The sequence below is a fragment of the Leptinotarsa decemlineata genome, unplaced genomic scaffold, assembly GCF_025532065.1.
Source record: "Leptinotarsa decemlineata unplaced genomic scaffold, Ldec_3_MD MMD2_P_RNA_scaffold_5, whole genome shotgun sequence".
NCBI lineage: Eukaryota > Metazoa > Arthropoda > Insecta > Coleoptera > Chrysomelidae > Leptinotarsa > Leptinotarsa decemlineata.
The window spans coordinates 7,545,194-7,572,081 of NW_027412532.1; the positions used below are offsets into that span (position 1 = coordinate 7,545,194).

The 26,888-nt window shown below is 36.6% G+C and overlaps 4 protein-coding genes across 5 annotated transcripts in view; 3 read left to right on the plus strand and 1 right to left on the minus strand.

The window, feature by feature from the left end:
* Positions 1 to 26,888, minus strand: part of pot (zona pellucida domain protein papillote) — an 88,458-nt gene that overhangs the window by 27,953 nt on the left and 33,617 nt on the right. The window contains exon 2 of one of the 2 annotated variants that reach the window (XM_074169435.1): positions 24,740 to 24,792. The exons of the other annotated variant lie outside the window; for it this stretch is intronic. The gene's annotated coding sequence lies outside the window, so the exon portion shown is untranslated. The remainder of the gene's footprint in view (positions 1 to 24,739; positions 24,793 to 26,888) is intronic. 2 annotated transcript variants of the gene reach the window in all.
* LOC111517220 (uncharacterized) lies at positions 325 to 18,277 on the plus strand. Its single transcript, XM_074186778.1, has 3 exons — positions 325 to 1,555; positions 4,644 to 5,832; positions 16,780 to 18,277. Exons 1-3 carry the CDS (start codon positions 408 to 410, stop codon positions 17,923 to 17,925), a joined length of 3,483 nt encoding a protein of 1,160 aa, XP_074042879.1. The 5' UTR covers positions 325 to 407; the 3' UTR covers positions 17,926 to 18,277.
* LOC141479948 (uncharacterized) lies at positions 7,211 to 11,453 on the plus strand. The gene has a single exon (XM_074169438.1). It carries the CDS (start codon positions 9,298 to 9,300, stop codon positions 10,462 to 10,464), a length of 1,167 nt encoding a protein of 388 aa, XP_074025539.1. The 5' UTR covers positions 7,211 to 9,297; the 3' UTR covers positions 10,465 to 11,453.
* Positions 22,764 to 24,352, plus strand: LOC111517219 (uncharacterized). The gene has a single exon (XM_023173302.2). It carries the CDS (start codon positions 23,008 to 23,010, stop codon positions 24,157 to 24,159), a length of 1,152 nt encoding a protein of 383 aa, XP_023029070.2. The 5' UTR covers positions 22,764 to 23,007; the 3' UTR covers positions 24,160 to 24,352.

Genomic DNA, 26,888 nt, shown 5'->3' on the forward strand with positions numbered 1-26,888 from the left:
CAAATATATTTTAGAATCAATTGCATTTCTATGAGAAAAAAATATTGAAAATAATTATAAAGAGTCTTGAACGAAATCTACCCGAGCTTGATTCCCGTCCCCCAAAAAATCACTTAATTTCTACATGTGCTTCATCCTCATTCCCCAAAAATAGCGAACCAGGAACACTCAACTTAAGCATCCTTACCTCTCTGCTCTCCCTAAATAATAATTTTTATTCGTTATATTTTTCAGACTGTGCTTATTTTTCAAAATATTTGAATGCTTCAGGTTGAAAGAATCACCCGGTAAGTTTAACAAATCAACGGTCGGGAAAACCGCTGGTGACTGGTCCATTCCGAGAGATAAGTTGTTCTGTGAAGGTTATGGCGTAGTATATTCAATCAGTGGTATGAGGAGTGTTCAAAATGGTGTCCTGTAGTCAGTGTATCCAATGTATTGTTTTATTATTGAGCGTTCTAGTTGAATTTGCTCACACGGCTTGCACCACAAAGGATCTAATAGCGGAATGTAGTTCGGTTACTGAGTTGACTGCTGAATATTTCAAAAGGTACGTTGACAATTACCAAAATGTACGCGAACTATATATAGCAGCTCATAACAACCTGGAGTTACAGTTTTACACCTCACCGTTCAATAATATCGTCAATTTAGAACGACTCGTAATAGATAGCAGCCGCATCCGAAACGTATTTGACGGCACCTTCGATGGATTACCGCTGAAAACTATCCTCATGAACAACAATAGTATAGAAGAAATTTATCCCGGAGCATTCCGCAATTTGGATCTACTTGAAAATTTATCTCTGGCTTATAACAAGTTGAAAACCATTCCCAAAGGAATATACAAGGATTTACCAAAATTGGATTTTCTCCGATTCTCAGCGAATGAAATATCTTCTATTGATGATTCTGCTCTGGAAAATCTACCACTATTGGAGAATTTACAACTGAATTATAATAAATTGCAAACGATTGCGATGCATAAAGTCGTGAGTCATCCAGAGCACTTGAAATACTTATTTCTAGAAAACAACTACTTGTCTAGTATAACCGAATACATGTTGCGAAAACTGACTAGGTTGAAATATCTGGATTTTTCGCACAATAAGATTTCAACAATTGAGGCTCGTGCTTTTGAATATACTCCACAACTGGAGGAGTTGAATCTGCATTACAACATCCTGAAAGAAATAGATGGGACGATATTTCCCAAAAGAGGATTGATCAACCTGAAACGGCTGGATTTGAACAACAATGAACTGATGTTTTTATCCTCGAATTTTCTGTTCAGACTGCCCTCTTTGGAAAGTGTTTCGCTTTATGAAAATCCTTTTAAGTGCGCTTGTTTGAGTGCTATCAGAAGTATTTTATTCGATAATGAAATCGAAGAAAAGTGTGCAGAGGTTTATTCGAATGGAAAAAGACCGGTGTGTGTTGCAAACGACTCTACGAATAAGTTGTGCAGCTACGAGTACGATGCTGGATTGAAGGAAACGTTTATGGATTATAAGAGGAATAACAAAATATTCATTGATGAAATCGATTGTAGTACTTGAGGAATTCGTTTATTTTTGATTTCCAAGTTTGCATGCACCTGACGATTCAAAATTTTTAGGAACGACCGACTATGACACAACCATATCTGTTGAAGGTTATATTATTATTGTATCATACAAGAGAATGACATCGGTAAATATAATTAGTGTTTCATATCTCATTCTCTCATATTTTTACTCTCTGCAGTGTGGAAAAAACTAGGAAGGTTTGTTATATAATTCAAATGTAACAGATCTCCAAGGCTACCACAAAATTTTAGTCAAAAACTTGTATATACATTTTCATATACTAACAATACAGAAAAACAGCATGGAGCCAAATCACTTTCCATTGTCATTTCATATTACTTTGGCAATGAAACTGGGTTCGGTTCTCAAAACGTCAGTGTTTGTCAACATGTTTGTCAACGCCCCATCTGCCCGTGAACGAGGAAACGAACCACATATGGCGATGCCAAACCTGTTGTTTGTTGTCCGCTTCAACCTAGTTCGAGAAATGATACTCTGAAGGAATTCGATTTTCAATTATCGGAAATCATCGACTTTATGTTGATGACAGACACTACCTTGCACTGACGAGTGGCCAAACAGCCCGAAACCGGTGTGCAAGTGTGTTCCAATAATTGAAAATCTGTTGCGATAGTTGTATCGCCAACAGCATATGCAGGAATAACTTCAGTGAAGAATCCTGCACTGACATCTGTAAGATATAATCCAACGCCCTTCGTGGTGTTAGCCAGGGGAGTAGTTGTTTTCTGATAAGTGTCAGTTCATTAACCTACAGTGTAGGTGATTTGAGACTGACCTGAACGAATTGTTCTTTTAACTAATGAAAATTTAATTTCATTTGTGTAGTTCACATCAAAATATCGATTGAGAATGGATGAGAATCACGAAACAAATTGGCTTTTTCATATTTTGTACTTTTCCACTAATAATCTACATTCACAACTCTCAGATAATCTCATTAAAAAAGTTATTAAAAAATCTGTCTGTTTCAAAATCTCTTTTTCCGTTAACCAGCTGTCGCACCCCTACGAACGACCACTCTCAAAAGTCGAAACTTGTGCGAGCTAAGGACTAACGAGGTCTCACCTTTCAACGTGTGATTCCGTCCCTATGTGGGACGAAGCTCTATAATTACATTTCTCTACAATATCAAAATCGAAGGAATGTGACTCAACGGGACGGAACCGAATCTGATTTTATTGTCGAAAGAAATGAAATTTGTATTTGGTTTCCGAAAAGTCAATGTATACATTTTTCTTCACCGAAATGGTACTTTCCAACATAGAAATACCCGCAAAGGTAGATTTGACAGTTTCGTTTTTTGTGCCAAATAAACCGAAATTACATCATCTGTAATATTTTACTATAATTCATTGCGATACTTGCGAACAAAAATTATTCATTTTTATTAGTCAGTGGGCTAATTACGGGCAAATTACGGATATTCAGTTGGTTAGTATCTCGTCCACTAGATGGAGTGACATTTTGTGATGTTCGCTCCAACTTCGGAAGAGGAATGAAATACTCTGAAAGAATTCCGATTTTCAATTGTGGAATATCATTGACTTTAGGTCGATGATGGTCACTATCTCGCACTGATGAGTGGCTAAAAGCCCGAAACCGGTTCGCAAGTGTGTCCGTTCCATAATTGAAGGTCGACTCTTTCAGTTGTATTGCCAATTGCATATGCAGGAAATTTTCTGTGACGATTCATGCACTGCCGCCTGTCGGATATAATCCAACGCCCTTCGTGGTATTAGCCAGGGAAGTAGTTGTTTTCTGATAGGCGTCAGTCCATTAAACCTACTGTGTAGGTATATAGAGACTGCCTTGAACGTTTGAAGTTCATTTGCTTTAGAAATTATTCAATCTTTTGAAAATCCAAATCCGGACTAGGCCAGAAAAGCTACTTTCTCAAAGTAGGAATCATACGTTAAAAAGTAGGGCCTTGTTAATCTTCAGCTCGCACAAGTTTTGACTTTTGAAGGTTGTAGTTCGTAGGGGTACGGCAGCTGGTTAACGGAAAAACAGATTTTAAACAGATATAATTTGTTTTTGAACAGTCGTATTGTGAGTGTGTTTTACCACATGAATTTTTGTTATGCAATTGATATGTTCTATAACCAACAGGGTTTTTGTATGAAATAAATGATTTTGATTTTAGTTATCTGTGTCCACCATCTCAAAAAAAAATTGTAATGGAGAACTTCGAACACTAGTAGGAATTGCGAACTGTTTAAGTGGATAGAACTGGCCGATACTTGATGTAAATCCATATTAAAACTAATTAATACAGTTTATTGTATGATTTTTACTATAAAGGGTTTTACAAAAACCGCGAAACGTTTACGTTTGAGGAATCTGTTGTACAGCGAAACACGTGTCGCGGTTTATGTAAAACCCTTTATAGTGAAAATCATACAATAAACTGTATTAATTAGCGAACTGTTTAGTTCACTTCAATAGAAAACTGCGTAAGTTCAAAGTATTTTCCACAAAAAATATGTACGATTTATAACTATTATTTCTAAAATGATATATTCTCCACTTTCCTAATTATCTGGGTTTCTATATGACAAAAGCTAAGTTCGCGTTCTGTTTGATTTTATTCAAATGTTTGTTTAAAAGTTCCATGACAATCATTTTTAGGTTGGGAATTATCTGCACTAATTGAAATTTGAGAAATACAGTTTATTTTGAGAATGATTTGAATTCAATAAAAACGGTTTTTAATAAAAATACATTTTAGAATCAACTGCATACTGTTGAAAAGAAAATATTGAAAATAATTATAAAGAGTTTCGAACAAAATCTACTCGAGCTTAATTTCTACATGCGCTTAATCCCCATCCCCCCAAAAATAGCGAACCAGAAACACTTTTTAACTGTCGCATCCTTACCTTCCTGCCCTCCCCAAATAATGATTTTTAGTCGTTATATTTTTCAGACTGTGCTTATTTTTCGAAATATTTGAATGCTTCAGGTTGAAAGAATCACCCGGTACGTTTAACAAATCAACGGTCGGGAAAACCGCTGGTGACTGGTCCATTCCGAGAGATAAGTTGTTCTGTGAAGGTTATGGCGTAGTATACCTATTCAATCAGTGGTAAAAGGAGTGTTCGAAATGGTGTCCTGTAGTCAGTGTATCCAATGTATTGTTTTATTATTGAGCGTTCTAATTGAATTTGCTCACACGGCTTGCACCACAAAGGATTTAATAGCGAAATGTAGTTGGGTTACCGAGTTATCTGCTGAATATTTCGAAAAGTACGTTGACAATTACCGAAATGTACGCGAACTACATATAGCTAATAACAAAAAGGAGTTACATTTTTACACCTCGCCGTTCAGGAATATCGTCAATTTAGAACGACTCGTAATAATAGATAACAGCCACATCCGAAAAGTATTTAACGGCACCTTCGATGGATTACCGCTGAAAACTATCGTCATGAACAACAATAGTATAGAAGAAATTTATCCAGGAACCTTCCACAATTTGGATCTACTTGAAAATTTATCTCTGGCTTTTAACAAGTTGAAAACCATTCCCAAAGGAATATTCAGGAATTTATCGAAATTGGATTTTCTCCGATTCTCTGCGAATGAAATATCCTCTATTGATGATTCTGCTCTGGAAAATCTACCACTATTGGAGAATTTACAACTGAATTATAATAAATTGCAAACGATTGTGATACATAAAGTTGTGAGTCATCCAGAGCACTTGAAATACCTATTTCTAGAAAACAACCTATTGTCTAATATAACCGAATACATGTTGCGAAAACTGACCAGGTTGGAATATCTAGATTTGTCGTTCAATAATATTTCAATAATTGAGGCTGGTGCCTTTGAACAGACTCCACAACTGGAAGAGTTGCACCTTCATTACAACATCTTGAAAGAAGTAGATGGGTCGATATTTCCCTTGGTCTACCTAAAGCAGCTGGATTTGAACAACAATGAACTGATGTTTTTATCCTCGACTTTCCTGTTCAGATTTCCATCTTTGGAAATTGTTGCGCTTTATGAAAATCCTTGGAATTGCGCTTGTTTGAGTGCTATCAGAAGTATTTTATTCGAACTCGAAATCAAGGAAAAGTGTGCAGAGGTGTATTCGAATGGGAAAAGACCGATGTGTGTTTCACATGACTCTACGAATAAGTTGTGCAGCTACGAGTACGATGCTGAATTGAAGGATATGTTTATGGATTATAAAAGGAATAACTTGATATACATTGATGAAACCGATTGTAGTACTTGAGGAATTCGTTTATTTTTGATTTCCAAGTTTTCATGCACCAGACGATTCAAAATTTTTAGGAACGATTGAATGTGAACACAACTATGTTCCTTTTCATAAAAAGAAAGGAAGGTAATATTATTATTGTATCGTAGATGAAAACAGTATTCACAATGACTAAATACCAGTAGTGTTTTTTAATTTACTCTCTGATAATTTTACTCTCAGCAATGTGAAAAAACTTGTATATACATTTTCATATATTAGGTATCAAAATATAACGGAACGAAACCAAATCTCTTTTCATTGTCATTTCACATAATTCACTTTGGCAACGATAATGGTTATGATTCCCAAAAGGTCAAAAAAATTCATTTTTTTTGTTTTAATTGATTTCAACTACTTTGACTTGTGAAACTCAATTCAATTTGTGTAGTTGAAATCCAAATATCATTAGTGAATTAATAAAAATTACGAATCAAATTGGCTTTTCCATATTCTGTACTTCTTTATTCGTAATCTGAATTCTCAACTCTCAGATAATCTCAATAAAAGAAAATGTATTATTCGTTGTATGTTATTTGTTATGAAGCATCATATTGCCGAATCAATAACAATACATTTCACTTAGACTGACTGACAGACTCAACTATACTCTGTCTATCCAAGCAACGGAGTGCTCCAAATCATTATCATGCATAGTACACGTGATCTTCCAGACAAGGCTGCTTGTACAGAGTCGCACTGAAGAACGACCGAAATTAATTTTTTTTAATATTATGCGGCTGGGTACAGGAAAATCATTCAAAGGAAAAAAAACATTTTCTGTATTCAACATCGGATGAACTACAAAAAATGGGGTCATTTCATTTCTGCAGGACAAACGGGTAAACAGTTTTTGATTTCAAAATGTCGTTTTGACGTATATATTGAAAAAAATAATAAATCTTTTTGTCATCTTAGAGCAATTATTCAGATGATGAAGAAGAATCATCATTAAGATTAATTATCAACGGATTTCTGTCAACTAAATCATCCATTAGATAGTTTAATTTCAACATTTTCATTTCTACTTCATCTTTCACATGCTCTACGCAATTATTCAATTTTTCAGCGGTAATAGACGAAACAGCTTCCTTAAAAATATTTTTATGATCACAAAATTTAAAAGTAATATTTTTTTGGCAACATAGTTTTTTATGTTGAGCTTGTAGTGATAAGGGGGAAAACTTAATATTATTATGTGCTTTAGCGATTTCGTCAACAATGTATTTATTATATTTGGTTTAACATTCATTCAATATCCTCTATTACCATGATATCCTCGAATGGTATACTTTTCAAGCGTATCCAGTCTTTACAGCTATTTTTGTGGCTGTAGTAGGGATTTTTTCAGTTTTTCTGGATGGGTATGGAAAGTTGCTTAAAACAATTACACAATTCTCTTCTATTTATTTTTTCATCAACCCAAATTTTGGACTTAGTGTGACCTGCGTTTACCCACGTTTCACCTAGGTAATAGACTTTTCTATTTTCTCTTCTGTAGGCTCTCATTTTAATTAAATATTGTCGTCTCCACGATATTATTTCTGATTTCTTGAGAAACAAACTATTTCCCCCTTTTTTTTTATTCAAAACCTAATTTTTTTAATAATTTGTGGAATGTCGACCTTTGTTTGGTAGATCAGTATCATCCTTTACAACTTTCAGAACTGAATATATTATTGGCATTTCGTTTGGAAAAATAAAGAGGAACTTTCCTTCTAACAGCGTTTAAATTAAAATTGTCTACTTTATCAATAGTTTTCTTTCGTGAGGGATATGGTTTTGGAGCCGAAAAAAAAAGTTTTTGTGTATATTCTCTCATAACTCCATAGACACTTGAAGAAGACACTCCAGCAATGTATTCTACTTGTCTACCGGACAATAAAGGATTTAGGTTAGGTTGGGTTAGGTCCAAAGTGACTCACTTTGCTTCAATTTGATTTTTGTAAATGTTCATAATTACATTTTTTTTTCATTGACATTGAGGTTCAGTTTTTTGTCCTTTTTTAAGGTGGAGTGTGGAGACACAAATTAGCAGTTTCTTCAGTCGTATCAGTGATTTACATTTTAAAAATTTAAACTTCAAAATGAGGTATATTTACACACCACAGGCGTTAGGATGTAACTGACCACTCCGCCTCTGTAATATGAATTCCGCCAGCCGATTGCAGTTCAATCTGATTGGCCAGCGTAGGGAGGCTTGTTTCTTTCACCCAATAGATGCGAATGTGCCTGATGATCATTCTCTGAGTACGCATGTATCGTTGTTTGGGTTGCTTTGTTTGTTGGATGGATAGTTTAGTAGGATTACTTCACTTGTTCACTGGATTTTCTCTACAATGCTTCACAGGCAGGTCCTACTGCACCGGATGACAACGAACTCAAAGTCGAAAATTTTGAATAGATCACTGTTTTTTGTGATCATTTGATAGGGTATAATAGGGTATAAAATGTTCTTCTTAACGATATAAAACAAATGTCCATTTCAGTTTAAAACGGTGTCGTACGAGTTATTGCCTTCAAATTCGAAATGAAATATGGAAATATCGTCAGATAACTTGATGCAGTGAGAAACAAAAGACGCAGTTTACTTCCACCTTCCATTGTTAATGGAATTAATTGCTCTTATGGACGATTATGTCGGCCGTAAAATGCACGTAGTGCGCGATACTTATTTCGAACAGGACCATGATCTTCAAAATGAATTTGTACAATTTGGAAGCGTTGCGTTGGTCAGGCATCAATCTATTCATCTTGAAATGCCAAACCAAAGTAAACATAAATCATTTGACAGCTGACAAAATGGCCGCCAGTTAAGAAGAGTTGCCAACTTAAAGTTTAATACCTCTATAAAAACACCCTTTATATTTGATATTTTCTGTGGTAAAAAAAGTACACTTCAATAATAAAGTTACGTATACGCTGTAGAGGGCTTCTTGAAATTTGCAATTCTTGTCCACGACGCCGAAGTGATGCTCCTGGATTTTCAGCAACACTGTGTTTAGTATCTCCAATTGATTCCGCCACCCTGGATGTTCCAAATAATCTCTTCACAGTTGATGAAGTCAAAACATCATTTCGACCTTATTTTTATGTAATTTTCGAACAGCGGCCGCTAAACTTCCATTAATTTTGAGATAATGTTCAACACTAGAGACAATTCGTTTTATCGTATGTCGCTTCATTTCTACAATCCCTGAACTGTCAGCTGGCAAATTGTTTTTTAGTGTTGCCAGCACAGCCCTGCACAAATGGCGGCAAATTCAAATATTGCATTAATTCTGGGGCACTCTTTGTATAATGATTGTTTTTCTTTGTGATTGAAAACTCACAAGTCCAATATATTTATTGGAAATCCGCCGATCACTGGTCCATTTGACCTCAGATAACCTCATCTCTGACGGTTAAGGCAGGATCATTCATTCAGTAGTGATCAATATGTTCAAAATGGTATTCTGCGGTCAATTTATTCTACTCATTGTTATAGAATTGAGTGTACTAGTGAACTTTTCGCGCACTTCGTGCATTACCAAGAATCGAATCGCGTATTGCAGTTCGGTTACAAAGTTGTCTGACAATTACTTTAATGAGTCTATCAAGGACTATCAGGACCTCATTGAGCTACATATAGCGAATAACCACTCGAAATTATCTATTGGCACCTCTACGTTCAAAAATGCTGTCAACTTGAAGGTAGTCTATATAGAGCAGAGCCGTATCCAAAGATTATTGGAAGGTACTTTCGAGGGACTAGAGTTGGAGATGATTATCATCGACTACAATGGTATAGAAAAAATTGATCCAGGGTCTTTCCACAATTTGAGACTACTTGAAATCTTGTCTCTAGTGGGTAATAGGTTGAAAACTATTCCTAAGGGAGTATTCAAAGATTTGCCTAGATTGTCCTTCCTGGATCTTTCGATGAATGAAATATCCCTTATTGATGATTTGGCTTTGGAAAATTTACCAAAACTGGATAATTTGCGACTCGACAGCAATAAGCTCGAAACATTTTCAGTGCACAAATCTGTAAGTTATCCTGGTCAGTTAGAATCTCTTTCCCTATATAACAATTCCTTGTCCAGTGTAACAGAGTATATGCTGCAAAACCTGTCGAGGCTGAAATATCTCAATTTTCACATGAACAAGATTTCAGTTATCGAGGCTCGAGCTTTTGAGCAAACTACGCAGCTGAAAGATCTACGTCTGAGTTACAATAACTTGAGAGAAGTAGATGGGACTATATTTCCAAGGAGAGGATTGCACAACCTGAAACGGCTGGATTTGGACAACAATGAGCTGATGTTTTTATCGTCGAATTTTCTGTTCAGACTGCCTTTTCTGGAGATTATTTCGCTTCATGAAAATCCTTGGAAGTGTGCTTGTCTGAGTGCTATTCGAACTATTTTGGTCGAAAACGGAATTAAAGAAAAATGTGAAAAGATATATTCCACCGGGAAAATACCGTCTTGTGTTACGAAGGATTTTACGAATAAGATGTGTAGTCATAACTACGATACTGAATTGAGAAACGTTTTTATGACTTATAAAAAAACTTATGGTGGTATATTTATAGATTTTACCGACTGTACAGTGACTTACTAATTCTTAAAAATTATCTCTCTGTTGCTGAGGATAAGTCAAAAAAAATCCAAAATCTATATAGATGACATTAATATAGTACTGAAAATAACTAAGGCATCGAACAAAAAAAATCCTCTATCCCAGTCGTATCGTTTATGATATAATAATAATAATAATTTATTGTTCGATGCTGTTGACACAAAAAATAGTTTATTGTGTTCATTAAATAAATAAAAAGTAATGAACGAAATTAGTTACATGGGTCTGCGTATGTATGTTGAACCTTTCTACAAAATGTAACATAACGAATCAGGGGCACCCATTGAGGAATCTGACGTTGCGCATGGATTTCTCAGTTATTCAATTACACAAAGCACAACAGTGAACATTCAGGCTCTATAACAGGGGTCGGCAAGTAGTTTTAGGTGGGGTCCGGATACTGTGGGAAAATTTTAATGAGGTCCAGAAAAAAAAACAACTGATAACAATGAGGTGCTACCTATGTATTATTTTGGTTTCAAATCAAATTCTGAATTATAGAACACAAGACCTAAAATTAATGTGAGAGACTACACCGACGGTCTTGAGCCAGTTTGATTCTCGAGAGGAATAGCAAATTCGAAGTGGGTCTTCTATTAGGCGTTCGTTAATCTCGAACGATATTTATCTTTCAAAAAATTCATCTTTGAGAAATATGTTTTATATACGTATGTCAAGCCATAGTGGCCAAATTTATAGCTAGTTTTTTGCAATTTTCATATTTTTCCGAGACATGTTTGGTCCAAAATTCTCATCAGGATACCTTTTCATACATTTACAAAGACACATCTTTTAGAAAATCAATTTTCTCTATTTGAAGTGATGGCTTTGACAGATTAAACGACTTGGCAGCCACATCTGTCCACATCGGCCAGATTCTCAATAACTGAACAATGTCCTCTTAAGATGACTTATTTATTTTGTAGAAATTCATGTTGAATATAGAATGAAGAAAATACTTTTCTCTAGTTTCTACTGTGTTTATTTATTCGTTACGACCGGTTTCGGCTTATAAGGCCATTTTCAAGTAACTACCACAAATTGACAAGTTGAGTCTTAGATATTGTGGACAGATATCTGCTCTAGGTACCTGACCTAACACGTTACCAATATTACAATATGTCACGATTACCAACTATTGGATGGATCCTAAAATTCCTAAATTCAAAAGGAGCGAGCTGCATAGATCTAGTTGGTCGTTGAGCGTTATGAACTTGAGGTCCTTGTACAATTTATTTATTTCCAACGCTTCCAATAAATTCATCTCCCTTCCTTTGTTACATGTATGAAGAATTTTCATGTTTCTTTTATTTATTGTATGGTTTGTTTCTTTTAGATGTCCATATATGGTTGATTTTTTATCTGATAATACATGTTCTCGGTATCTTATGTCGAAGTTTCTGCCTGTCTGACCTGTATAAGCTGCTGGGCAGTCCCCACATTCTAGTCATATTGCGTTGGTTTGTTATGAACTCAAAGTGCTTTCTGCGTATTTGAGTTTTGCAAGAAGGAGGTTACTTGTTCTTTAATTAGCCAGGCTAGATGGGAAATTAATCAAACCATATCAATTATAAGTACTGGTAAAACGGGTTAGCTAGGAAACTCAAAATAAAATAAGTATTAAGTTAAATTCAATGTGGCTTAAAAATATTTTTTTATTTAATTAAGGTATTGTATGCTTTATCTATGTAATAATTTATACTTAGTATACTTGGCGGTCCGAGGTTCGACCTTTCGCGGTCCGCTAAAGGTCGAACACTGTAGGTTAATGGAGTGACACCTATCAGAAAACGCCCTTCGTGGTATTAGCCAGAGGAATAGTTGTTAAGTTGAAAAGAACTTACAGTTGTTGATTGCCACAAATTTCCTACGGCCAGTCAGGTAGGAGCTTAACACGGATAGGACGTTGCCATGAATATCGAAATTTACAAGCTTCACGGCAAGGGTCGGGTGATGAACCTTGTCAAAAGCCTCAAAAAAATCGGTATACACTACGCAGGTGGAGACTCCGTTTTCCATAGATTCTAGAACTTTTCGGATGAATGGAATTAGGGTCGTTAAAATAGATGTCTTACCGTAAAAGCCGCGTTGACAAAGGTTGATGGTATTTTTTATTTCAAAGGAGACATTTATGCAGAATTATTTAAAAAATTCTCCTCAAGTGGTTCAGTAACGATACGGGCCTGTAGTTGGCTGTGTTCTGTATCTGTATCTGTAGAGTAGGGAGGGTGAGTGTAAGCCCACAGTACTTAGGCCACATGTGACCAATTGTACATCCTCCCGAGGAGTTGTCCTCCTAGGTCATCGTCCATCCTGTCCTTTCCAGGAAGGTGGACAGGTCACTGGGATACATCTCCTTTATATCGGCAGGTGTAGGCCAAGACTCGCCGAACACACACTCTCTTATTGACGATAACTCCGGGCACTCGCACAGGACATGCCTGACAGTCTCATCTTCCTGTTCACACATCCTGCATAGGTCCACTAGCCCCATATTATGGAGGTGTTTCCTTAGTTGACAGTGACCAGTTAGAAATCCTACTGTTAAGCGTAGATTTTTCCTGGTTATTGCCAAATATTTCTTCGGCGCCAGCTTCCCAGGGTCGCCCAAGGTGATCCTGGCAAGATTACATCCTTTGGTTTCGTCCCATCTCTCTTTAAGGATTGAGCATGGGTGTAACACTTGACTAGTTCCGCAATTGTCGAAGTCATCAGGCTGTAGGTGCCACTGGGTCCTAAAATTCTTAGTCCAGCCGCTTCCTTGGCTGAAAAGTCGGCAATGCGATTACCTTTACTTCTGTCGTGCCCTTTAACCCACCTCAGGATAATGTTATTATCTACCAAGGCTTTGGCTAAATATTGGTGATACTCTAGTACTAGCCCTGAGGTTATACGTTGTCTGTTCAAGGCTAATAGGGCTTGTCTGCTGTCAGTGCAGATTGTTATGTTTTTGCCAGAAATTCTTTTCTTGGTTATTTCTTTTGTGGCGATTGAGATACCAGCCAGTTCTGTTTGGACCACGCTGGTATTTCTTCCCATTCCCCACTTAATTCTTAGGCTTAGTGACCTGGAGTACAGTCCACACCCTGAGCCTTCTTTCGTTTTTGAGCCGTCTAGTTGGCTGTGTTATTTTTATCTCCGGATTTATGAATATAGATGATTTGGGCAATTTTCCATTTATGTGGGAAAAGACCCGTTTTCAGGGATTTATGGATGATTATGTAAAGCGGTTCTGCAAGGCTCATACTGAAGTTTTCAGGAATATAGAAGGTATACCGTCCAGCCAGTCCCTTTGTTAGTATCCAGTCTATCGAGTGCATCAAGGGTTTGCGTAGTGAAGAGAACATTTCATAATCACCAGGGTTGCTAAATCTTTTCCATTTGACACGATGTTTTTCTTATCAGATTTTCAATACGAGCCGAGAACCATACAGGGTGTTTGGACTTCATGATTGTTTTAGTTGGGGTGTGGGACTGAATTAATGAGTCGAGAGTATCGTAGAGTATTCTAACGTTTATGTTGACATCATGGCTCGAAAGAGATTTTTTCCAATTAATTTTTTGCAGTTCATCACTGATTATTCTTCAGTTTGCTTTGGCGAATCTGGGTTCTGAATAATAGTTAGGGGGCAACGATCTAGAAGGGCAGGAAGGTGTTGATCCTCTTTGACGAAGGAAGTGATACTCTTTTTGACATCCACTATATTGGAATTAGACATGATCAGATCTAAGATTTTCTGGTTGACATTCTTGATTTTGCAGTATTGTTTCAAATTGAATAGACACATACGATCAATGAAATATTAGCTGAGGGTGTCAGTATTATCCGCGGTGAAATAAGAAGCCGGTTTGTGGTCGAACTGCCCAATGATATTTGATATGTTGAAATCACCAATACAGTTACTAGTATCGTGGTTGCTCGATATATCTTCCAACTTTTGGAAGAAAAGTATGATGTTGTTCAGGATTGCGTGAGGAGGAATGTATACACAACATATAGAGCTTTTTATCAATGGGTTGTGTCACTGACACCCATAACTCTTCAATGATACCCGCCGCATTGGAGATGATACGAGATGAACCTGTACACTTATCATTACGCCACCACCACCACTATCTCACTGAAAACACGGTTACGATCTCTTCTATATACATTGTTCCCACAGGGAAATAGCTCAGGGTTGCTGATTCCATCGCTGAGCCAAGTCTCAGGAATGTAAATCACATCATACTCGAGGGAACAGCAAGACTTGAAGAAGACGTCGTACTTACTTCGTCATTCCCTTCACCAGAAGGAGAAAATTGGATGACCTAATGCCACTTTCCCTCAATAGTGAGGTCATTCCATTTGGAACGGAGGTGGAATATTCTGGCATTGTCCTTGATAAAAGACTCACCTGAAACGCTCTCTATGGACATGTCGAAGTATTTGTGGTGGAACTTGGAGTTGAGGTCCCAAACAAATCCATTGGATTTATGTGCAATTGTCTCGTGGTCGAAGGATTTACAGAAAACGGTCCAAGCGAAGCTCTCTGGCTTGCAGAGACAGGCTTGTCTGGCTATCAGTGATGATATCAGTACCACACCGTAGCGGCCATGGAAATCTTTCTAGATCTACCTCCTCTCCACATTCTTCGGGAGAGAAAGGCTAGATGGACTGCATACAGACATGTGCACATTGCCAATTGCACAAATCAATTTAAGACAGAGTGCAACAGACTGTTGGTTGACACTGGACGTTACAGCATTCTGGAAATGACCGCTGACGTTATGCCTTCAACTGTCAACTACGAACTGCTTCATAAAGTGATATTCCCGAGTAGAGAGGACTGGATCCTCCGGGAGAAGGAAGTATTAAGAGCAGATAGTTGTTGGTTCACAGATGGATCAAACACACCCCGCGGTTCTGGTGCAGGTGTTTCAGTCGCAGACCCAGGACAGTGATATCTACTTGCCTAGGAACTTATGCGACTGTATTTCAAGCGGAAATTTACGCTATTGAATTGTGTGCGGAGAGATTGAATAAATCCAACCCCATACACGAATCAATAAAAATATTCTCGGACAGTCAAGCGGCCTTGGAAACTCTTGGCTCCTACCGAGCAAAGTTTAACTGGTAGCAAATTGCCAAAATCGACCCTCCTCGATAGAAAGACTTAACAAATTGTCTATGGTCTGGATTCCTGGCCATACTGACCTGGAAAGCGATGAAACTGCTAACTCCCTTGCAAAGGAGGGTGCTGCAAGCAGCTTCATCGGACCAGAACCTGTCATTGGCATCGCTTAAGGCTTTGCCAAACAAAAATTGAACACCTGGATGGCAAGAAGATTCATGGAATTCTGGCAGAACCTTCTAGGATTGTCTCCCTCCAAGACGTTTGTTAACCCTTCGAAGCTTGATACCAAACATTTGTTGGACTACAGTAGGGATGAACTACGATGTCTACCAGCCCTTATTACAGGTCACTGTCATTTGAATCAACATATGCAGAGACTCGGATTGTCGGAAGACAGTGTGTGTCGCCTCTGTTTGGAAAATGATGGAACAACAGAGCATATACTATGTGCCAGCTTCGCTGGGGACCGAAATGAGCCGTACACGCACCATCTGACCTGAAAGACCACTCACCATACAAACTAATCAGCTTCGTCAAGAAGCTGGGTTTATTTGGTCGAGTGTGAATATGTGTGAGCCACAATAAACCCTTGCGGATTGCGGTGGAGAGTCGAATAGACCCACCTAACCTAACATACGTAAACTCCGGGTATTCTGATGAAAGAGTGATAATGTAGAAGCGAGGATGATAGATTAATAAATACGAGTAGTTGCGTTCCCCGGAAGAGGAAGGATATCTTCATTTTTGACGTGAATTGCCCTACCTTCATCAGTTTCCTCAATGAAGTTTTCAACATCACGAACCCAACAATGTTTGCAGTTGTGGGATTTGCAGAAATCACAAGCTTTTTCATAAATGTTTTTGAAAAATAGAGAAAGGTACTTGTTAACATATATGGTTGGTTCTGCATTTATACTGGGAATTCTGAGTGGACTTCTTTTAGTTTCTCCAAGCCCTGCCATTCTCAATGAAGTGGTTTTTCATCGAGTTATTAGTGAACTTGACCACAATATTTTTGGGAGGGTTCGCATTACTAGTGGAGAATTGAATGGATAGAATATAAAGAACCATATTGACTGGTCTATTTCGGTAAAGCCTGACGATTGGTCCACTCAAGATGATGACCTTCACCGTGGCCACAGCCTCCGTGGTGGTCGAAAGGAAAACATTCATTCTGTAGTCGTTCTTCAAAATGGCAATTCGTATATTATTGCTTCTATTTATCAAATTCAATTCATTCAATCTGGCATGCAATTCGTGTGTTCTAACAAAACGATCATTCGCGAGGTGTGATTCAGTTACAGAGTTGTCAGAAATATATTTCGATGATAATCTTGAAAATGTTAAAAGTTTAACCATCGTAAATGCTCATTCAGAGTTGTGGGTACCAGTTTCCGCATTCAGGCCTTTCAGAAACCTAGAAGTGCTCGATATAGAAAACATCCGTATTCGAAGACTGTATGGAGATACATTCAAAGACTTACCACTGAAGAAAATTTTTATTCAGAACGATGGCGTAGAGGAAATTTTTCCAGGAACTTTTCGCAATTTGTCATTATTGCAGACTTTGAATGTGAGAAACAATAATTTGAGTACTGTTTCCAAGGGAATATTCAAAGACTTGCCTATGTTGACCTCTCTAACACTGTCCAAAAATCAAATATCCTCCATCGAAAACTCTGCTCTGGAGAATCTATCAATGTTGAGTAAGTTACACCTAGATAATAATAAACTACATACGGTTTTCGTACACAAAATTGTGAGTCATCCAGAAAAACTGGTAATACTGTGGCTTCACAATAATTCACTGACTTTCGTATCAAACTACATGTTAGAAAAACTGACGCAACTAAAATTACTCAATCTGGGATTCAACAGAATTTCAGCAATAGAAGCGAATGCTTTCGACCAGACTCCGCAGTTGGTAACATTAGTCCTGACCCATAACAAATTGAAAGAGGTGGATGGAAGTATATTTCCAATTAGCGGAATGAACTATCTGGAGAAACTGTACTTGGATAACAATGAACTGATGTTTTTGTCATCGAGTTTCTTCCTCAGGCAGAATAGTTTGAAGAAAATTACACTCGTTGGTAATCCTTGGGCTTGCGCATGTCTCGATGTCATCAACAGGATTCTTATGGAAAATGGTGTCACGGAAAAGTGTCAAGACTTATATGTGTCTGGTCTCAGACCGATTTGTGTCAATAGGTATGCTAGCGATAAAGTTTGTAGCTATAAATACGACAGTGAACTGAGTAACATTTACTTGGATTATAGAAAAAAATTTCCGCTTTATGTAAATCTGCTGAGTTGTTATCTGTAGGAGAGTAAGCGTAAGGGATGAAATGGGGGTAATTACCACTAAAGGCAGTTTGGTTTTATACCTCCATGCAATTGATTTGTGTAAATATTGAAAAGTCTCGGAAAATACAGGAGTGATATCCAAACAGCAAATGGATCCGAATTTCCCAATATTCACTACACATGATGTCATGTTGGACTCCTAGGCTCGTACTGAGACAGATTATGATGTAGTTTGATTATTCAAATCATTAGGCACTTCAAGTTTTTCATTTGGGACATTTTCATTCATTTATCTCTTCAATTTTTTTGTTATTTTCAACTTACGGAGTTGATTAGATGAAATGAAATATCAATAAAGTAATATTTTAAGACATTTTCGTATCCTTTGTGATAATAACTCATTCACATCAATATATTCATTTGAATTGAAAGGGGTATATTTTTAGAAGTGGTTAAACTTTGAAGGAAAAAGGTTTTGGCTGTCAGTTGATTGGTCAAACCACCAACACTGACATAAAAAACTTGGCAAGTTGACTTGGGTGTCACACCAATAGGTGGTTCCACTTATGTTTTGCTTGCGTTTACGCAGCTATTTTTATCAAGTACTTTCTTGGTTTTTTCTTATTTTGTCTTCAATCGAGGACCGCCTGCCCGGTACTGACCAGAGTATCAGATGGCTAAATGAAGAATAATTGAATCAGTGAAAAGAAACGTAAAACGTTTGCACCTGTCTGGTTGAACTGGGGATATGTAAAGATATTTTGAAGATAAGCTCGGGGCTGATACTCAGTCCGTTGATAATTTGTAATAGAAGTATTAAATCTCTGTTTTCTGCGAGCCTCAAGAGAAGGTATGTTCAAAAATGCATTCCAATGTAGTATAGTCATAGTATATACACGTATCTTGAAGGCAATATATCGCAGGAAATTCTGCTGTACGGCCTCGAGTTTCACTTTTTGTGTAACGGAATGAGGGGACCAAACTGCGGAACAATAATCGAGATGAGATCTAAACAGGGAAAAATAAAGAGATTTAATAGAAGTGATGTTTGTTTGACGGTGGTTGACAATGTTTCGTGGTGTATTTCATCAGCTCGGACTTCCATTGTCTGATATAATATAAATTTATTTGAAATTCCTGAAAAAAAATCAAAAAGATCAACTGAAAATAACAATTGTATTAAACAAAAAACTGAAATAACAAAGAAATAACATACAAGCAACAACCAAAAAAATAAAAAATTGAAGTAATAATAAAAGCTGAAAATTAAAAAATATTATTAACAAATAATGAAAAATAAAAATTAAAATTCCAAACCAAATTACGTCACGACGTTTCGATTGTTAGTATCCACAATCGTCTTTGGGTGATAACTGAACTTATTCCTCCGAGATCTGACTATTCCTCCTAACTGAACTTATTCCTCCGAGATCTGACTATTTATAGGTCATTCGAGTGCTTTCACCTATCCCCTCTTCCCTCTCTCCGCTTCATTGGTTTGAGCAGTCGGAAATTGATATTGAGTTTACTTTATTCGCTGTTGTTATTATTGTTAATAGTTCTAGTCATTGGTTATAAGTAATTTACCACAAATTCTTCTATAAGTAATATCCTTGAATTTCGTTTTTGTATGAGCGCACGCCTATGGTGAAATAACGAAATTGGCTCCGCACTTCGTTTCGAGGTCACCGAGAACTTTATGAAAGTAGTGGGAGTGGACTTACTGGTTGATTTTTACTATGCCTATACTATGAAGATGGTGAAGTAGAAAGCCGACACGTTTCTTTCCCAAATATATTAATGAATTTAAAAAAATAACAATAATCTGTCGAAACTAGAGGTCACTGTTTAGGAAATACTGATACTTGTTTGTAAGTTTTGAAACATATAAGACATCAATAGAATACATTCAATGCAAGGAACATAATAAATCATTCATCCAGTTCTTTGATTTTTATTCTAGCCCATTCTCTAAATAACTCTGAAAGTTCACTTAAATAGTTTCTACATGTCTTTTGTACAAAATATTTTGATGTTTTTTTAAACGATCCGCCAAAATCTCATTTTTGATGTGAGACAATGTATTGAAAAGTTTGGGCTCAAGATATGAATTATTATTGTCCGATCGGTTTATACATAAGGGGTGATTGGTATTTAAATTTTTACCTAGTTGGTTGATGATGGTAAATGATCCAATACACTCCTGAATTATAATCGAGTACCAAATTATATGTAACCTAAATTATGCCATTTTTTCAACTGAATCCTTATTCAGTTTTTTGGATTTTTTGTTAGATTATTGACTTTGACAACAACTCTCGAAAGTCGAAACTTGTGCGAGCTGAGAACTAACGACGTCTTATCTTTTAACGTGTGATTGGATAATAGGAAGTCAAAATCGATTGTCCGGCCTTGCGGTTGGAACCACCGGTTCACACAATAGTTGATTGAGTGAGTGAAGCAAACCACCCACATCAACTCACAAGGCTACCGTCAAATTTGTTGTCATTTATTCAGTTTGTTTTGCTAAATCATTATGTACGGATATAGGATTCAAGAATACATGCAAATAATGAAATTGTTTTACGAGATGGTTATTCTGTGCATCTCAAAACAGTCACTGTTTGGTGTATATTTTGAGCTGGCGGCATCATCGGTCCATATTTTTTGAGAACGACGTTGGCCTGGCCATCACTATAGATCGATGATTACCAATTTTTCTTGGCCTGAGTTGGATGATCTGGACACCAAAGACATGCGGTTTCGACAGGATGGCGCCACGTGCCACACAGCTTGGATGTTCTGCGCCAGCAATGTGAAACATGGTCATCCCACATGGAGGTGATATGAACTGGCCAACAAGATCGTGTGATTTGACCCCGTTAGACTTTTCCTTGTGGGGTTTTCTGAAGTCGCAGGTGTATGCAATTACGCCACATAACCCATACACTGTTGTTCCTGTTTTTGTGTTTGTTTCATTCATGTGTGTTCCTACGAGTAGCAAGGGAAGAATTGATTACCTCCGGCAGAGCCCCGCATCACCAGAGGTAGGCTGATTAAAATGAGGTTTCGCTCAGTTCCCCAAGGGGATCGTTACTGAACGCATATCACCCTGCGGCCATTCAGCTGTCGGCACGGTTCATTACACCTTAGCTTGGGTAGGCTGGTCCACTGTGGCATGTTGTGCAGAGGCTTTTGGGGAGTTTTAGTTCCCTCCACCCTACTTATTTCTGCCACTGACCAGGAGTCCGGCGACACCGTCCGTAAAGCCACATTGGCTTCCCGGACAGGACCGTCAGTCTCCTGGCCGTTCCCCTATCCGCCACCTGGGGGAGGCTGGACAGAAGTGCTCACCTCAATCTAAGGCGGTGGCTGGGGATTTACCGCTTGGAATGAAGCTGGACATAGCAGATCACCTAGTGATGTAATACAAAAGCCAAGGCGTAAGCGCATTTGCGGCGCCGAGGCCAAAAGGAGAAAGAGAGCGGAGGAGGCAGGAGTGGCAGCAACTATAAGTGCACCCTCCTCCTCCCCCACTCCACCTCCAAGGCAAGGACACTTCCTGTGGCGGGCGCCAAGAGCTCCGCTTTGAATAAAGACAAGCTGCTCCTGCAGGAAAGCTCCCTCACTTGTGCACCTTCACGGAGGGAACCCCAAGAATGTTGAAAAAGCCGCGCAACGACAGTAATGTCGCTGCACCTTCCAAAACCTTCGCGGAGGCCACCGTAAGACAACTCATGGTTGCCAAAGAGAGTGTGTCTTCGGCGAGTCTTGGCAAACACCTGTCAATATAAAGGAGACGTCTCTTAGTGACCTGTCCACCTTCCTGTAAAGGACAAGCTGGACGATGACCTAGGAGGACAGGATTGTTGAAGATGAAATCTCATTGACAAATTGACAAAGTGTTACTATTCTAAGGAATATAAGATACACAACTTAAAAGATATTGTCGGAAATAAAATATTATTGTCAAAGTGTTATTATTTCAAAGAATATAAGTTATACAAATTGAAAGTAATATTTGCACATTTGGTGATTTCAGCATTTTGGGGTGAAAAAGTAGTCCGAAAGTGATAATATATATGCTACATATTGAAATAAATAATAATAATAATAATAATGAATATTCTCATGCAACACATAAATGTAAGTATGAGAATATAAAAAACTATAAAGCATAAAAATATGAAAGTGAATGGATAGAAAATAATAGTAAGAATCAACTTTTCTTGAGCTATTCTCGGGCAGATGGCGCTATACGTAATTTCCTTGATAGGTTGTTCAAAAGAAAATCAAAATAAAAAACATATTTTAAGAATTATAAGTGTTAGCGAAATTTTGTACTACAGATGAAATATTTAAATATTTTCAATCATAAGCATAAAACAATGAAGATCGAAAAATACTAGTATTATTGTGAAAAAATCGTGGGCGCCAGATGTACACAAAATATGGCAGAAAAACGCCCACGCTTTCTTCACAATAATACTAGTATTTTTCGATCTTTATTGTTTTATGCTTATTCAAAGAAAAAATTGTAATATCTCACACATACTTTGTTTTATTCAAATTTAAAGATAGGAAGCCCTCAATGAAAGACGCTATATTTCAAATTAAGAGGCGAGAGGATACCAAAAATCTTTTACAGCTGGTCTTGTGGTTCTTAAATCGTGATTTAAGGTAGAAATATCAACAGAAAGACTACTATTAGCAGTAGGAAAGGAGTAAGGGTTTCTAGAAGTTACGACTATTTTTATTACGCACTTAGAAATGAATGTAGGCTTTTTCGAACGAGCGATTGCGCATTTAGATAAATTTTTTAAAATTCGTGGTAATTCTAGTGTCGAGGATTATGTCTCAAAGATTTGCCCTTAAAGAACCTTAAACCTCATCAGTTCTTTTGGGGTATACGGTCGATACATTCTTACTGTTCGAACACCGAGTTTGAATACTGGGATTGAAAAAACTATATCTTTCCATTATGCCTACATTGACCGGCCTATTGCAATAACGCTGTTGTCTAAAGCCGATAACCTCTGTACAGATTGAGAGGGAGCATTATGCTATTTAGCTCTTCGCAATTGTTCTCGACGAATCCAAAATGGCAATACGTATTTTGTTGTTTGCCTTTTTTCTTTTTGAAGCGAAAGTGTTACTTAATTTTGTGACGGCTAGTTGTTATATGAAAGAAGTATCTCACGCAAAATGTGATTCAAACGCAGAGCTGTCGGACCGTTGGTTTTCCAAATCTTTCGATAATTTTCAAGATATCAAAAAGTTATCTATCAGGAATAATAATTCAGAGTTATTGGTACTCGTTTCTCCATTCAAGAGATTCATACATCTGGAAAAGCTCGATATAGGGGAATGTAGGATTCAAAGGCTTTATCGATATACATTCAAAGATTTACCATTGAAAAAACTCTTCATCGAACGCTGTGGTTTGGAAGAAATATATGAGGGGGCTTTTCGCAATTTGTCATCACTACAGGAACTGAGCTTGAGAAAGAATCGTTTGAAAACTGTCTCTAATGGTGTACTCAAGAATCTACCTAAGTTGGCTCACCTCACCCTCTCAGGTAACGAATTATCCTCAATCGAAAACTCTGCTCTGGAGAATCTGCCCGAATTGAATGTGTTACATCTTGATAATAATAAAATTGGTGCGATTTTCATACATAGAATTGTGAGTTATCCAGAGCGATTGAAGATACTGTGGCTTCAAAACAACTCTTTAACTTTTGTATCTAATTACATGTTGGAAAAACTGACTGAGCTGGAACTGCTCAATTTGGGATTCAATAAGATTTCGGCGATAGAAGCAAATTCATTCGAGCATACACCAAAGTTGAGAACATTAGTCCTAACTCATAACAAATTGAAAGAGGTGGATGGAACTATATTTCCAAAGAGTGGAATGAACAACTTGGAGAAACTGTACTTGGATAACAATGAATTGATGTTTTTGTCATCGAGTTTCTTCTTCAGGCTAAATAGTTTGAAGAAAATTACACTCGTTGGTAATCCATGGGATTGCGCATGTCTTGAAGTTATAAATCGAATTCTCGATGAAAATAACGTTGAAGAAAAGTGTCAAGATTTATACGTCTCCAACCACAGAGCAGTTTGTGTCATTAAGGATGCTACAAATAGAGTTTGCAATTACAAATACGATAAAGAGTTGAGTGATACATACTTAGACCAGAAAAAAAAGTTAGCACCTCATGTACCTCTGGGAAGATGTCTTTTGTAGAACATTTGTGAATATTTTTGGAAATGGGTCGGTTTTCAGATAAAATTTTCAACATGAAGTTCTTTAAATCATTACTTTTGATTTCGGTTACAACTTGTGTCTCTCTCTCTCTCTCTATATATATATTTTTTTGAATGATGCAACTAATTTTCCTTTATTTTCAGTATTTCCATATTAAATTTTACAAAAAGGATTTGAAGCTTTATATCTTCTATTAATTATCTGCGAGCGCTTTCGACAGTTGGTAGTACTGTCATCTTCTAGGCACTCCTCAAACTGAACTTGTCGTCCTGTCGTCTGCCTCTTTATACGGTCAGAGCGTCTCAACTCAGGTATTTCAGGTACTTTAGGTAAATTTTCCTGTATATAACACAAAGAAGGGTAGCTGATGCAGTACAAATACGACTTCTTCTAACAGTGTTTCCGATATCACGATGAAAATTCACCTTATTTTTTTAACTAACAACTTATCATCCTAAATATTTCACACTGTAATAATCAAACTATAGATACGTCATTTCATTAGAGTTGAAATTACCATTTCTCAGAAGTGAGAGATGAACAAACAAGATTAACTGACCTTTAAACGAGGACTTCGCAAACGACTGGATGCACTTTCATATCATTATGGATCTGAAATAAAAAACAAAAAATAAATGGAGGAAATAATCACAAATTATTAATAAAATTTCAATTCAGTTATACAACTTAGGTTAGTTCACGTTATATAATCCGCATATATATTCATTGCATAATGTAGACAATGTTAAACGGAAAAATATCTTGGTATCATCCATATATACTAAAAAATAATATAATCCACATATTAGTCCAAGAGACCGTGAATGACCTTGATCATCGTGGTTTTGGCAGGTAACAGGACCGATATTCTTGAATTCATTTTAAGAAGTACTCCGTTTCACTTTCTACCGCTAGTTTTTCTGTTACCTCAAAAAACATAATTCTTCTAAGAGAGTGAAAATGAAAAAAAGGAATCGAATGAAAATATTAAACATATGATAGCACATCAGCTATGTTTTCGCTTGACGTGAAGTAAGCACTCACGTCCAACTGTCCGGCTACCGACCGACCGAATAAGAAATAATTATTTATCTAATCAACTTTGTACCTACCTATTGTTATATAAAAGACATTGTAGAATAGTTCAATGTACCAGTTCTACTGAAGAAGTTACTGTTAAGGAAAACGCATCTGGAATTGAATTTATATTGTGAAAATCTATAAATATTATCATTTTATTGGTTTATAAATTGGTTGTTTCAAAAGTTTCGTCCGTTTTCATGAGTTTACTCTGAACTGTAATCGAAATAAAAGCCTTTTGAGTCAGTTCACGTAACACAAGTCGTATAATTCCTTCTGGCTTACAAATTTCGTGCTTGGGATTCAATGATATCGACGAAAGCCTTTCTTGCCTGGTCCTGATTGGCGAAGGTTCTACCGGTGGAAAAGTTATTGAAGTGGAAATTTCCTCGACTTTCCGAAGTCATATACTTCGAAATAAACGTCAAGTACTCGTGGTCAAAAAAAGAGCTTTGTGGAGTGAACTACCAGAGAAATTGTACATCATTTGTGGAGCTCATAAAGACCTGCGGGTTTCATAAATAACTATTTTCAAGTATTAGTGACGTCCAATTTGATGGAATGCAGCTCCTTCTCATAATTCTTGCAAGTGATACACCAAACCCAACCAAATACATAAAAAAAGGTTTATTTCATCAGTTCGGACTTCTATTGTCTAATATAATATAAATTGATTTGAAACCCCTGAAAAAAACAATTAAAAAATTAATAAGATCAACCGAAAATAACAATTTCATTAAACAAAAAACTGAAATTACAAAGAAATAACATACAAGCAACAACCAAACAAATAAAAATTGAAATATTAATAGAAGTTGAAAAATAAAAATTAAAAATTATTATTAACAAAAAATGATAACTGTTATAACTGTGATAACTGTTATCACCCGAAGACGATTGTGGATACTAACAATCGAAATGTCGTGACATAACTTGGTTTGAAGTCTTTTAATTTCATTTTTAATTTTTTGTTAATAATAATTTTTGATTTTAATTTTTTAGCTTCTATTAATATTTCAATTTTTATTTGTTTGGTTGTTGCTTGTATGTTATTTCTTTGTAATTTCAGTTTTTTGTTTAATAAAACTGTTATTTTCGGTTAATCTTATTAATTTTTTTATTGTTTTTTCCAGGGTTTTCAAATCAATTTATATTATATTAGACAATGGAAGTCCGAACTGATGAAATACACCACGAAACATTGTCAACCACCTTCAAACAAACGTTAAAAAAAGGTTGTTTCCTGCCTTGAATATATTCTGTGATAAAATGAAAATGAACTTGTTGTCCAATAATATGCCCTATGAATACATCAATCATTTCGTAAAATGGAGAACCTTCAATATAATTTATGTTTTGTTTCATTTATATTTTTCTGTTCATTAGAAATGAAAGTTTTCTTGGCAATATTTATTTTTGATATTCAAGTTCTCGATCGATCCCGTCGATGTTGCTTCCAAAAATCTCGCCTACTGGCAGTGGCGTAAATATCCCAGTACCAAAAATCGAACTAGCAGACAAGCCCTATTAGCCTTGAACAGACAACATATAACCTCAGGGCTAGTATAGAGTGTCACCAAGATTTAGCCAAAGCCTCGGTAGATAATAACATTATCCTATAATTCCTT